Raw genomic sequence first — 15,071 nt, forward strand, 5'->3', positions numbered from 1 at the left:
AATGATGGTCAACATATGAGATTCACACAAAACAGAATGATCTGTTCTACCTTTGTAAGAAACAAAAAGCAAGGAATTGAGCACAATTTTACAAAGAGAGGAATATAGATATGAAAACCATAAAATCTTACTGATCAGAACAATACTTTGAATACTTAGAAAAATAACAACAACTGTCACTTTTCAATACCCCAGGGTATGTGTCCTACACAGCCAATTGGAAACTTGGGTTTCTTGATCTCTTGTTTTGCAGTGATGTCAGATTTTGTTTTTCCTTTGGTCTCATCTCTTGACTGTACCTTTTCCAAACCCCATGGTTTGTGTCCTACAAGGCCAATTGGGAAATTGGGTTCTGGAGTGTCTGCTTGCAAAGTATTTTGCTGATTTCTAGATGTCTGAGATTTCTTTGTCTGATGATTGAGATGTGCTTGATATCCTGGCAAAATTGACAATATCAGCTTCATCATTGACTGTTGAGAAACTTTAACATCCTCAGTGTCCCATTGTCTCTCAATCTCAATACTGTTGTTGTTTCTGAAGGGTTCATTGCAGCTTGGGTGGTTCTAAAAGTACAGAATGGTCAGTACCAAGCAGTTCTGGAATAGCCATGGGAGAAAACTGACCAAAATCCATTCCATCATACTGCCTGGGTGCTTGAAAAAAGTCTTGAAGCTATGTAAGAGATAAAGGCCACAATCAATGCCATTCTGCTGTTGTGCTATTGCTACAGTTTCAACAGGAACAGATCCAATGGTTGTTTGTGGAATCTGATGTGATCAGCTTCAGTCTGATAAGATCTTCCACCAGACAAAAAGTCAAAAACCAAGAGAACTGGACTCATATATGATAATGATTAGTCTTTATCCCATGTACAATTTTTGAATGATGTGAACTTACTCATTGATACTACAGAGTGCTTTGTTTGACAAGTTTGAGTTTGAATCATCAGATACTAAAATCTTTGATGGGTTCATCACAATAATCAGTTACCAATGCAAACTAATGAAGGTGTATATTTTAGAATTATGAGGCTTCCTCGCAAAAATCAACTTGGATTTACCATCTGAGGAGGCCGTTTTGGCTTGGATGGCTCAACCCGCCCAGAACGCAAGTCAGGCGGGTTAGGTACACAAACTCACAAAATTAACGCTCAACCATACTAACGATTCTTTGGAATGATTTGATGATTAATCTTGACCATGAATGGTTTACAAAGAAGGGATATGAAGATACACGTGAATTTACAAAAGGAAAATGGATGGAGTACATGATGATCTTCAAAATTGTGTTTCTTCCTCTTCACCTCTTTTTTGAAAACAAATATATATGTGACCTCCCATCCTTGATACTGTGCCTGTGCTGAGCCCGTGTCAACCTTTGTTGACTGCGTCGGCATGACCGAGCGTGTGCGTGTGCGTCCGGTGGGAATGCTTCACCCCCCGGCCTCGGCGGAGTAGCGTGGCTGGGTTGCGCTATCTGACGTGGGTTGGTTCTAAACCGCGGCATGATCGCCTGCCCCTCAGTCGTCCCAAAGCAGAATGAAGGTGCTCGCAAGGCGCCTGGCGGACCGCCAGTTGTCCGCGGGCTACATTGCCTGCCAGCCAATGGCTCAGTGGGCGAGATCAATGCCGCCCTCCACTGCAGGCAAACAGACCGTCTCCAGCCTGGCTGGTTTTGCGGCCTTCGGTCGGTCATGGGGCTCCTGTGGTATAGGCTTTCGGCTTTCACATTTGGGCTTTCAGCTTTGACCTAAAGGATTTAAGCCTTCAACTTTCAATTATATACTGCAAGCAAACTTTAAACCGGTTGTTGTATCTATCTAAGAATATACATATATTTACCAAGGTTAAAGCAAAGCCACAGAAGTACAAAAGCTCAGGTCTTAGGGAAGGTTCTTTCTTAATTTATATTAAAGGTATAGATAGCTGTTTTGAAAACAAATCTCACTAGTATTATTTTTGATTTTTTTTCATATCAACTGTCAATTGATATACCACCCATCTAGGTTATTTAGTCTGATTGGGATCAGAAATGGACCTCATGCAGACTGAAGCTTTCACATCATGGGTTGAAGCTGGCTTCGGGAATGCAATATGATTCAAGCCCAAGCCATATCATCAGCCATTTCAATACTTTTTCCACCAGATTGAAACGGATATGAAAATAAAAAATAAAAAATAAAAACATCCATATTTGTTTTCAAAAAGCTGTATTAAAGATTCTTTTGGAAAGGTTTTCATGATATAAACGGATATAGAAAATAAGACAAAAAAAGAATTTGAACTTTAATTTTGGATTAATCAAAGCTTGAATCCAATGGTGAACCAGTAGGCCTATAAATAAATACAATCCTTTTCTCTTTGAACTAGATTTATTGGTAAGGAATTGGTATTGACAAATGCTTCTTATCCATTATTCTTTGTATTCTCTAGGTGTATTCCAACTCAATCCATCAATTAATCTATTCCAATGGAAGCAGTAAGATAATTTTCTTACTATTTATAAGCAATAGGATTACTTATCATCAATAATCTTTCTAAATTCCCTCTATCTTATAAGAAATACTCTGTGGCATCAATATTTTTGTTAGTATAAGGATACTGCGGTATAGTTAAAAAGTGCTTCAATATATTAATTCCTCCCTCTCTTCTTCTACGTTTTTAGGTTGAGTCCAACAATGGTTTCTGTATGGTTTGATGTCAAACATCTCAATTGCTTTTCCAACATATAAAAAGATGATCCATGTCGGAAGACAAAAAAAAGTATCCTCTCAAGACTCCAAAATCGGGATTTTGGGTTAATGCTAGACTGAGAAGTATCAAGTAGGTTTCACATTCCCTGTTCTCCCTGTTGAAGTCCATAGACTTTTATCTACCTATAACTAAAAAAATTCCTTGCTAATTCTAAAGTTATCCATGAAGGTTTTTTTGGTAAGTCCTTTTATCGAAATATAGATAACATGGAAGACATATCCTTACTGAATATATTACTATGTTCTTAGTCTATTATCAAATAAAAGGTCATTACTCTTACATTTATTTTTATATCATTTCAACTTCTCTATGCCATCTCATTTGAATTATAATCTTAAAAACTATGACTTCAATACTTGATTATACAATAAGTTCCTTTCATCACATATACATCAGAATCACCAGAAAAAATCATTTCATTATACTGAAATCTATATTTTCAAGTCTTCATTAGCTCTAGTAATCATCTTAATCATATAGTTCGTTGGCCTTTAATCATTATTTCATTCAAGTTCTTTGCTTTCTAACGTAGCTCAGAAATTACTCTCTTACCTATCATGATGGTTTGAGAACTTTTCTCTAGTCATTGAATTACTCTTTGAATTTTTGATTTATATAGGAAAATTCATACCTGAAGTTTTTTAAAGGAATATGTATATATATATTGTGAAATTTATCCTTTGAAATTCCTAAGTGAAAAATTTACATGGTCAATGATTCTGATCTCCATGATGGCTGTAAACTATAACGACGGCAAGAGTTGTCTAAAAAGTACCCAATATATTTTGTGCTTCATCCTCCTAGTCCTTCAAACTTTAATTATTCTACAAAAAAAATTATAACATACTTTGTTGATAGTGCTTTCTCATACTTTTTGAATGGTTTCAAGATTATAAGTAGTATTTTGATACAGGTAGAGATCAAAATTTTTAGCTTTCTCTAACTTGAACCATGTTATTGGATCCAAGCCTTTCACACAAATTTCAAATTAAACTTATTGAGCTATACCAAGATGGACAAATCCAAGCTGTAGATCGGAAAGGCCATTGTATCAAGGATCAAGAAAAAAAAAAGAAGAAAAAAAGAAAAAAAAGACAGAAAAAAGAAGAAAAAAGAAAGAAAAAAAAAAGAAAGAAAAAAGAAAGAAAAAAGAAAAAAAAATGAAAAAAAAATGAAAAAAAAGAAAAAAAAAGAAAAAAAAGAATCATTGGTACGTGTATTGATCAATGGGAATGGTTCAAATGCGGATTGGGTAATGTAGTAACCGGGTCACAGGACTCCATCATCTCCTCTCAGACAAAGTTCATCATTATCCTATATCAAAGGTGATATGAGCATATGATGTCAGAGATGGTGATAGGATGTCTAGGAGTTGCAATGAAGAATGCAATGTCCCTAGTTTTCCAAATCATCATTATCAGAATTTCTCCTCTCTCAAAAATTTGAAAGAAATTCATCATCATCATCCTGATTTTGTTTTCTCTCTACATGGTTACAAAAAACAAATTCTTCAGAGATAAAATTTGTTACCTCCCACCCGCCCAAGCTAAGTCGTAAAAGTAAATCCGTATAGTGTTCAGATTATGTATTCCATAGTTATATAAGTGTCTAAAAACAAATGTTCACAAGTTATGCCTGTATAGCTATAGAATCACTCCAATTGGTACAGCGGGGCTGGTGCGTCAGACGCAAAAACCACCCACAGAACTCCATTTCATCTCAGTTTCACTTGTTCTGAGATGGATTTTTTTGTCAAGTCATGCTTCATCAAGGTATGCTAATCAAGGATGCCTTTGTGGCGGTTTAACATAGAGCATGATACAGAAGTATCCAGATCCAAGACCCATTCCAAAAAAAGGGGAAAAAAAAGAAAAGAAGAAAAAAACAGAAAATAAAAGAAAAAAAAAGAAAAGAAAAAAAAGAAAAAAGAAAAGGAAAGGAAAGAGAAAAAAGCAAAGAAAAAAAGGAAAGTAAAAGAAAAGAAAAGAAAAAAAAAAGAAAAAAAAAAGAAAAAAAGAAAAAAAAAGAAGAAAAAAGAGTAGTCACCTCTTGAGTATCCTTTTAAGGTATAAAATGATTGTGGAATGTTATATCTTCATGAATCTATTTTATTGTATTTCATTAGAATAGTCATATCTAAAAATACATATCAATACTTCTCATGCAATATCTCACTTGATTAAAGACCATATAATGAAATATCTTGTGTACCTTCTATTCTTCTTCTACATAATCCTGTATCAGACGACCAAAGAAGATTACAGAAGATTGAAGCCAATCGAAGAATACTAAGGAACAATGAAGCTGATCCAAGAATATTGAAGAAGGGTGAAGCCAATCCAAGAATATCAAAGAAGATTGAAGACAATCAAAGAAGGATGAAGAAGAGTGAAGATAATCAAATAAGGATGAAGAAGAGTGAAGACAATCAAGGAAGCTCAGCGTAGTGTAGGTTTTGTTGAACAAGTGGATGGGTGGAGACTATGACAAAAGTTGGAAGAATGACTCAGATGATTGGTGATGGTGTGTGGGTTGTGTGATTGGATGAGAGGTAGAGAGGTGGTTTGTACAATTTTCATCATCTAATGTGAAGTTTTCATGTTTGGGGGCTTTGTTTATGGTTTGTTGATTGTTGTTTTTTGATTATCAACACTTGCTTTTTGTTTTTTGACTTTTGTTTTTTCAATCTCTGAAATTTGATTTCCTCTTTTGTGGTTTTCCTGGTACTTTTTGTGTTAATGCAACAATGGGGTGACAAATGTTGAATTTCAAGCTGTAAATCTATTGAAATTTGGGCTGTAACCTGGTCTGAAAGGGGTTTCTGCCATGGTTTTGACTCCAGTACGGGGGTTTTTGCCCTGTATTTGAGCATTTTCTGTAGTTTTGTCTTCAGTATCTGAATTTCGCACCCGGGAATTGTGATTTTCGTTTTTTGATTTTTGCACTGTCACCTTGACACCTCTCGCATTCCATGAGTATCTGTGCTAAAGGAAAGAGGTAACAGGTGACCATGTGATTCAGACAGAGTAGCCCGAATATTATGAGTTGTTTTCTCTTCAGGTTGTACCATAACAGGAAGGGGTTCAGCTTGCGGAGTATTGATGGTAGTTGAAGGTTGTGCTGGACCAGATGATTGTGAGGATAACTGTACTTCTTTAAAATTCAGGGTGATTGGTGAGAAGGTAAGAGCATCTATAGACATCTCAAAAGAAGACTTGGCCTATCTTCCAGAGTAAGGTTTGTTCCTCAAACCCCACCTTTGTAATGGTCTCAATGTGAAATGGAAGAGAGCATTGGGCTTGGCTGTGAGCCTTGGACTTAGCTCAATTAAATCCTCAGTGAACAAGCTATTTGGGTGCTCAGTATATAAAATGAGATGAAGCTGTGTAGCCTAATAGGCCAAAAAGCAGCCAAAGTGTTGGATTTTGTTCTGTATTTTTTATCTGCTACCAAAAGCCATATGTATCTTATCAAAACATATTTTGTTTTAAAGACATTTTTTTTATTTCCATTATCATTACAATCTTACATCATTTCATTTTGTTCTCTTTTTGTAGTTTCATGACGTCATTTCATTATAGTGTTTTCTTTTGCTTTAAAACCTGAACCTGTTACAGTTTTTTCTTTTCTTTTCTTCCTTATTCATCAGACTGTATCCATCTCAATCTTACTATAAGATTTCTTTTGATTTTCTCTTTCTATCTTGTACTAAGATTGATTTCTGCTTTGGCTTCAGTCCAACAGGTTATGAGCACCTAATCTCAATTTTTTTTACTTGATTGAAGTATTCTTTCATTTCAAACCTTTGTATGGTATCATTGTCTGTTCAGTCATCCTCAAATCCAAATCCGAATAACCCTAACCCTAAGGTTTTGACTCCTCCTATCAACATTGAGGACCCGTTCTGTGTTGGCTCTCAATGGGGTCCTTTGGCTTTGCCTACATTGGCTGTCGTGGGTCTAACTCTTTTATACTATACATGCCCCATGCCCTCATGCACCCATGCACCTATGACCCCACCATGCACAGCCAGGCATGCCCCTAAGTGCATGCACCAATATGCGCGGTGCATGCACTTTCAACCCTGATCCTGGGACTACCTTGTAACCCTAACCCTAACCCAGAAAAGAGTGGGGGAGATAAGCAAAATGGGATAGAAGGAGGAGGAATGGATGTGGTGTCTGATTGAGAAACTTGACCAATAGTATCATCTTCCAGAGTTAAATCCATCTTGAGTTGGTTTGTTGCAGTATTCTGTACATGTTCATTCTGATCAATATCCATAGCTGAATATGTATGACTTTCAACAAGATCATGATCAGTATAAAAGTTCATTGAAACATTTGGATTATCTAATTCATGTTGTGTGTGAGTTTCAAAATTGATGATATCATCAAATTGTAATTCTTGATCAGATTGTGATTGGTATTGATCAACTTCTGATTGATGTGGATAATTGGCCTTCTGATCTTGAAAGTATTTAAAGAGACACCCTACTGAATTTTCATCAAGTTCATGATTAACTTCATTATTCTTAGCATAATTATAAGTTCTATTTGTGGTTTTGCTCATGTTGTTTTCTTCCAGTATAGCATTGGAAGGTCCTTCCATCTGGTCAAGTGCATTGAGAATAAGATGAATGTTTGAATTACTAGCATTGGAAATTATTTTCTGCTTCTTGTCTTTCCTTTGAATACTATGATTATCATCACTATCTCCTAAAGATTCTATTGTCTTCCTCTTTCCCTTTATTTTATCCACCTTTGGTAATTTTTCTTCTTCTTCTAAACCCTCCTTAGCCTCACTCTTTGTTTTATGCACCACTTGTTGCTCTAAATCATTGATTTCACCTTGATATGCATGTTGATGACCCTCAGGATAAGCTGTTCATAAGTATCAAAATATATCAGTGATAAATCAGCAAAGCAAACTGAAAGAGATAGAGACTCACGAGTATCAGAAGCCCACCATTTAGACTTATTGTTCTTGCAAGGACCACATGACATGTAAACTGTTTCACGCTTACAGTTTGAAGCAGCCTCTTCAAGATCAGAATTCTTGTTCAAACATTTCTTACAAATAAAATGACATGGTGTATCATATGTTACTCTCATGATTCAATCTAAAATATCAACTTGTGAATAAATTTCAATTTGTTATCTTATGAATTTGTATACCAGTGATCTTTGATTATGATTATATTTATTAAAATTGAATTTGATAAATGTCTCTCTATTTTTGATAGTCTTGAAATGAATTTTGAAATGTGTAGCTTTGAATTTTTGGTTTTGAATTGATATAAAATTAAAATGTTTTTTGGTTTTGAAATGATTTCTACTTATGATTTGAAATTATATTTTAATATTTGATGTAATGAAGAAAATTCATTAGTTTAAATTTTGTTCAAAAGGTTTTCTTAATGAAATGAAAATGATCTAATTTCTGTACTTACTTCTTGACCAATTAAGGGATTGATATGATTTTGATTTTAATTTTTATCTTTTTGATTTCTTTGAAGTTGTAAATTGCAAATTGATTTTGAATGCGTTTTAAAAATTGAAGTATATTTTTGGTTTTCAAAATCCAAAAGCTATTTCACAGTTTGAAAATGAAGTTAATGAAAGTATACGCATTTGTTGGCTGTTCACCTCATAAACTGATCCCAATCTTCTTATCCACTATGAAACCTGAATCTTCATCAGAACCAGCATCTCCCTCGAAACACAATCCATAGCAACTGGGGTCCATAAAAAGGTATGGATTTCAAGGGAGTCAACTGTATGCAGATCAATCCACCAGAAACATCCAGCTCACAATTCATGCACAAGTGCCACAATCAATGGCAAACATTTAAATCAGTGATTTCAATGCACCCAAAATCACCCAAACCTACCCAAACTCACAATGACATGCATCTCCACTGCTCCGTGCTTCAGAATATGGTTCCGACATGCTCATACTTTATACCCGCCAATTAAGCCTCCAACATGAGCAACACATGTGATCATTATATTTGGTACACGCCAAACAATTTCACCAGGCATGTGCCCTAGATCCTTGACCTCTCAGACCCAAATCTAGAAAGGACTTCATTATATCATCCTTTTTATCATTGATCAATTACCAATTTTCAAATACATTCACAATCTACTTGGTTCACTTCTTCAAGTATTCTTTTAACCTCTCAGACCCAAATCTAGAAAGGACTTTGTCATATCATCCTTTTTATTGCTGATTGATTACCAATTTTCAATTAGATTCAAAATCTACTTGGTTCACCTCTTCAACTACCACAACTCAATCTCATCATTCATCTTCAACAAGCCATCTTGAATTCTCCGAGTACTTTGATGAATAATTCAAATCAGCTATTTACTGAACCTCAGTCTAGCCATATCCAAACAAAAAAATACTCAGTTTTCTTCATTGGCATACCATATGACACTGAGGAAGTCAATTTTCAGGCAGTTATAAGTCGACTTGGTTGTAAAGTAGAAATTCTAACATTTCCACCTTGAATTCCAGATAATCAAAGCCGGGTTGGGTGTCCTAAGTTTAAGAATCAGCAATTGGCAAATGAGTTTGTTCATCTTCATGCTCCTAAGCAACTTTGGAACTTCCAACCACCAACTTCAGAACACTCAATCAAGATTCAACATAGTCCAACCAATGGAAAATCTCCTATCACAATGTCAACAAATGATTGGAAGGACCATATTGTTGATACTCCATCTGAGATGATACTATTGAGAGGCATAGATATGCATGCTACTGGAAAAGACATTGCTACTCATCTATCACAACCAGCTACTGGCTTTTTCTCCAACTCAATAGAAGTATAATACTAATCAAGGATCAAACTTCACACGCTTCAATGTGGTTTGCCTTTGTGAAATACAATAGTGTGATGGTCTGTATCATTCTTTGCCATATCTGATGATAAGCCAGGATATTGACCTTTCATTTTATCCCCTGTAGGCCCCCAGGGTTGGTCTAGGGATCCTTAAGCTGTGTCATACATTGGCGTATCAGGCTGGATCTGGTAGATTATCATTCACACATTGCCACATCAATGTATTGAATTCCCTTTCAGCGGTGCATCCTACATGCTGGGATCTAAATACTTATCTAGAAATTTGGAAGCCAGCTAGTAATACAACTTCTTCTGCATCACCTACCCATCTGGGCGGAGATTGGATCATGTGGGATTTGGACAAGACATCAAATTCCATGACCCCTTCTCTCAGCCACCATGCTGATGCTGATATGATTATTTTTTTCCTTTCCATATTTATTTATAATAATTTTGATTTTCTATAACTTGGCTAGATATGCATGAGGTCATCCCTCAACCAGCTACTGCACATGACCCTGCCAAACTTGCCGTTTGGCCACCATGCTGACCCAGGTGAGTTTTTCCTTTGTTTTTGTCCTCTCCATATCTATGTATAACAATTTTGATTCTATCCCCTCAATCAGCTACTGCACAGGATTCAAATAGAGCTTTCCCCTGGCAATCAAGCTGCCCCAGGTGAGTTTTTCCTTTCTTCTTTTTCCCTTTATGTCTATATACAATAATTTTGATTTACTACAACTTGGGTAGATATGAGTCTTGTCATGGATCCAAAAAATGTTACCCCTGAGCTGGTTCAAACACCTGATCCATGTGAAGACCTCTGAGGAATCGTTTTGTGCAAGGATGCTGTTAATTCAGGAGAAAACCCGTGTTGTATCAAAGCTCTTTGTTATATATGTAATGTCCAGGCGGACACAGATAAAGCCATGTTCAAACATATCACATGTCCTTGCAATCAGGTGTAGTTTCAGCTCCTTGCAAATCCACCAGTTAATCACTGGCTCTGACTCACTCCTGTCTCCTACTGAACCTTCCTTATTTCATATGTTTGATTATCTGGTATGTTTGACTTATCCATGAATGCAATAGGACAACCTCTGAGATTCAGACAAGCTAGTTGAGCCTATCAAGCGCCAAGAATCAACCCTTTTGCAGAACTCCAATACCAATAAACGCAAGGCTACTTCAAGATTTTACTATTTCAGTTCAACCTCACAAAGAGGATGTTCAATATACCTGTGGCCAAAGTAAGATTATATTTAATCACATCTACCTTTGCCTCCTTTAGAAAAGTAATCACTAATATCAACATTTTATTCAACTTTGTCAGATACTGGTATGAGCGGAGCCACCAAGGTAACTGGCTTCCATTCACACAAGAGGAAATGTTTATCACCTTCAGAGAACACAACCCTGGAGAGGCCCCTTATGAAATATAATGAGCAACATCTCTCTGCACCATGTAAGATTTTGTGTAGCATGTCTACGTGCACACACAAAGACTTTCAAAAGATATTGAAAACAGTTGTTGTACAGGCGCACACCGCACGGCCCTGCACTGTCAGACAAGAACACCAATTCCCCAATGATTCAAGTGAGTGTATTAGACCACTCAGCTTGTCTTCACTTCATCCATCTACTTTCCTTCCTCCATCCATCCACCTCAACATCATCCTCCATCAATTCATCTTCTTCCTCCATCCATATCTCTCAATCAAATCATCTAATTAGACATCTCAATCCTCCCCAATGGGGAGAAATTTGTCAATCATCTCCCCTCAATGACAGTGTACAGTCATTTTGGTATCTATATGTATAATCCCAAACAGCAAGGCATGATATAATGCCCCATGGGATGAATCCAATGTCTTTTGTTTCAATCGTGTGGCAAAATCATCCCTGAAGGGGAGGATCCAGACATTGATGAATCCATCTATATCATCAGTAAGAGAAAGACAAAATCTCCCCAAAAGGGAGGAGTACAACACAAGGCCACCTTTTGTCATATACCTCCACAAGTTACAGACTTTATATGTGTACAATGATTTATCAGCTGATCAACCAAGAAAAATGTAGGGCCACCTCCAAAATTGTTAAGAAGGAACCACAGGCTCAAGAGCCACCAAAAAAATTGGATAGATGTGTGAGTACAGTTGTAAGCAGTGATTACAAGTCAATCAAGAAACTGAATGCCATCTGTAGCAATTGATGCAAGGTGCAAAGTGCCCCAATTGCCCGCTTGGAATTGATAAGCAAATGGTTGGTGATTTGTAGCTTTTGTAGTCAACACACTGACATGTGCGTTGTACCACATCATAGTGACCCATCAAGGGACTCCAATGAATACCTAATCAATAGTCAATTAATAACCAATTATTAGTCAATCAAGAACCAATTGATAACATATTAATAGCTGATTATTAGTGAATGAATAGCTGATTAATAGCTGATTAATAATCAATTGATAACCAATGGATAGCAGATTAATAGATAATTAATAGTGAATTAATGACCAATTAACAACCAATTAATAACCAAAGAAGAGCAGATTAATAGCTGGCAAATAGCTGATAAACAGCTGATAAGTAGCGGATGAGACACGTATTCTTGTACTCATTTCACACATCTTACTCCTGACACCTCACGTCACTCACGCACTATATCCACCCACATTATCAAACAACAGTACATCATCCCGTACCCTCAGAAGAAAGACACATATATGAAACATTTACATACTCACCACCATCTCTCACACATTTCACTCATGACAACTTGCATGCATTGTGCATGTCCTCCACGCACTGTCACACAACTTCATCTCATACCCATGACAGTGGGTTGACTCACTACCACTCACGTCTTTACACTCTATCCTCACGCATATCACGTAAAGACATCACACAGCATGTATAAGCACAAAATTCAGATGTGTTATGTAAATGTAACAGTAGTTTTCTGAACCTAATAACCTATTAACCCCTCAGATATGTCTCACCACTTGGAGGAATGAAATGAACAGCTACACTTCGACAACTCAAATCAAAACTCATCATCAACCATCACCTCAAGTCAAGAACTTGGATCACAACTTGTCATCAACAATCAAACTCAAATTACGTTGACCAACACTGCTAACTCAGAGATGCCTCCTTGTCAAACCAGGAAACCTGCCGTTGGCTCTACCAATCAACCAGCCAAGACCTCTGTACATTCTTTTAAATGCCTACGTCAACAGAAAGCTTCACCTGCACCTCCCCCAAAGCAATCAGATCAGACCTCACTCTGTTCGGCCAAGCGCCTTTGTGAAAATTATGACACACAAAAGACCAGCTCACCAGATTCATCAGACTCAGATTCTGAGGAAGATAGCTTTTGAGGCCAAGGCAATAAAGATGAAACTGTGTCATCTGACTCTGACTTTGATGAACCAGCTCAATCTAGATGAGAAATTTATATCAGCTTGATTTATACCTTATAGTATTTTGAATGATGACTAATATGATTGATTTTGTAACAAAAATTTTGATATTCTGGCTTTGATAAAACAAAAATTGAAAATATATAAGTCCAAGGCTTCTTGAATTCAACAATGCCTATATACAACTTGAATTGATTATTATGCTACATTGGGATACTTTTTTATTTTCAAATATTTGATTTTTTCATGCTTAATCTGTAGAATATAATCTAGATTTAGTGTGAAGATATATTTTAAGATCTTCTCAATGTTATTTATTAATTAGTTTTGGCTTTGATTCAAAATTTGATTCTGGCTGTGATTTTGAATTAGATTTCTATAATAATTTCACACTTTTGTCATGGAATTTTTTCAATTTTTTTTTACAATATATGAATTGATCTCATATAAATATGCAAAGCTAATCAATGCTAGAAGTAATACTTTTCATAAAATTAATGCAATATAGCTTTTACTATATCACAATTGAAGTGGAAATCAATTTTAAAATCAAAAAAGTTGTCATAATTATTATTCAGCTTCCAAAGTATTACAAGAATACACCAAATCTCACTGCAGACATTATTCGGGTTCCCCAAGTGGGCAGGGAAAAATGATTGGGAGTATGATTTGTCATAAAATGGTCTATCACTCCACACCTGAGCCATAACACCCACACTACATATGTGTAGCAGGCTCAGTGAATATGTGGTTATCATGTACATACAGTTCTGCTCAGTTATCTGCTCATCAGGACAAGTTATTCATATGTAATACATGCTGTAACTTCTTTCAGATTGAAAAAAGCTTCCAAAAGATTGACTACATACACTGACTCAATGTTTTGGTGTGATCTCATCAACTCAACTGCATGTAACACACTTTCTGTTACTAAGACATAGCTTCAACAATATTGCCTGAGCAGCTACAGAATTATATGTAGTGAATTTTTTGGGAAAAAAAATTCAAAGTCGAAAAAGTTACATGTGGTATAACATGTGATTTATTTATTCTGATGGGCAAAAAACTGAGCAGACCTGTATGTACATGATAGACAACTATTGACTTAGCTTGCTGCACATATGTAGTGTGGGTGAAATGGCCCAGGTGTGCAGTATTAGATTCTTTTATGAAAAACTGTACTATTAATCATTTTCCTCTGCCAAATTGGGGAAGTTGAATGATGTTTACAGTGTCTGATCTTGAATGGTTAATATCTGCCCCTTGGAGAGCCTTGGGTGTCAGGTCCAAAGGGATGAGTTCAGTATCGAGTATTGAGTATAGAGACCATGGCCCCTTTTCAGTATCACTGATACACTGTTCAGATCAGGGTTCAAACCCGATTGAATCCACTTTTCATAACTCAAAACATTGAAGTTTCTATGCAAATTCAAGATTCCATCAAATTTTCAACAATAATTATCTTTTGATTTGGGATTATTTTTCATAAATAATGTTGAACTATTTTGATACAATACATATCTTTGTCATAACCAACGATTTTTTGCAAAATTTGATTTCAGTTGGTTTTCACAGAGTTTTCATAAGACCAAAAGGTTTCTGAGAGATTGTGAGAAGCAGGAGTTGAAGGTTTGTAACTTAACTTGAGTTCATAAGTGTAGCTCCAGGATTGGTTAAAGATAATCTTAGACTTGTGAGAAATTTTGGGAGGGTGTTGTTGGTCTGGGTGGATGAACAGAAGATTCCATCAGTGCTGCCACTGACTGATGAAGGATGTGAGGAAACTTGGAAACACACTAACATATTACCATTGTGAGGCGCTCCCCCTCCAGAACTGCAAAGACCCGTATTGACCACTGAAAAGTAGCGCAGAGGCCTGCTGACTCAGGTGAATCACAGTTTTGGAGGTTGAAAGCAAAATGAACAAAGAACAGATATCCAGTGAAACAATGAAACAACATCCAAAGGAACCCGCAAAGACCCGTATTGACCACTGAAAAGTAGCGCAGAGGCCCACTGACTCAGGTGAATCAAGTCCAAA

At 36.3% G+C, this 15,071-nt stretch overlaps 3 protein-coding genes across 3 annotated transcripts; 2 read left to right on the forward strand and 1 right to left on the reverse strand.

Moving 5' to 3' along the window:
• Positions 1-7,084: 7,084 nt before the first annotated feature.
• MELLADRAFT_65755 (uncharacterized protein) lies at positions 7,085-7,867 on the reverse strand (the record flags this gene model as incomplete). The annotated part of the gene is made up of 3 exons (XM_007413613.1): positions 7,085-7,105; positions 7,251-7,636; positions 7,780-7,867. 3 exons carry the CDS (start codon positions 7,865-7,867, stop codon positions 7,085-7,087), a joined length of 495 nt encoding a protein of 164 aa, XP_007413675.1.
• Positions 7,868-9,442: 1,575 nt separating this feature from the next.
• MELLADRAFT_109474 (uncharacterized protein) lies at positions 9,443-10,433 on the forward strand (the record flags this gene model as incomplete). The annotated part of the gene is made up of 4 exons (XM_007413453.1): positions 9,443-9,589; positions 9,732-9,955; positions 10,244-10,284; positions 10,357-10,433. 4 exons carry the CDS (start codon positions 9,443-9,445, stop codon positions 10,431-10,433), a joined length of 489 nt encoding a protein of 162 aa, XP_007413515.1.
• A 1,943-nt stretch (positions 10,434-12,376) lies between these two features.
• MELLADRAFT_109475 (uncharacterized protein) lies at positions 12,377-12,988 on the forward strand (the record flags this gene model as incomplete). The annotated part of the gene is made up of 2 exons (XM_007413454.1): positions 12,377-12,445; positions 12,632-12,988. The coding sequence occupies 2 exons, from the start codon at positions 12,377-12,379 to the stop codon at positions 12,986-12,988; spliced, it is 426 nt and encodes a 141-aa protein (XP_007413516.1).
• Between the last annotated feature and the right edge of the window lie 2,083 nt (positions 12,989-15,071).

The sequence above is a fragment of the Melampsora larici-populina genome, assembly GCF_000204055.1.
Source record: "Melampsora larici-populina 98AG31 unplaced genomic scaffold MELLAscaffold_37, whole genome shotgun sequence".
NCBI lineage: Eukaryota > Fungi > Basidiomycota > Pucciniomycetes > Pucciniales > Melampsoraceae > Melampsora > Melampsora laricis-populina.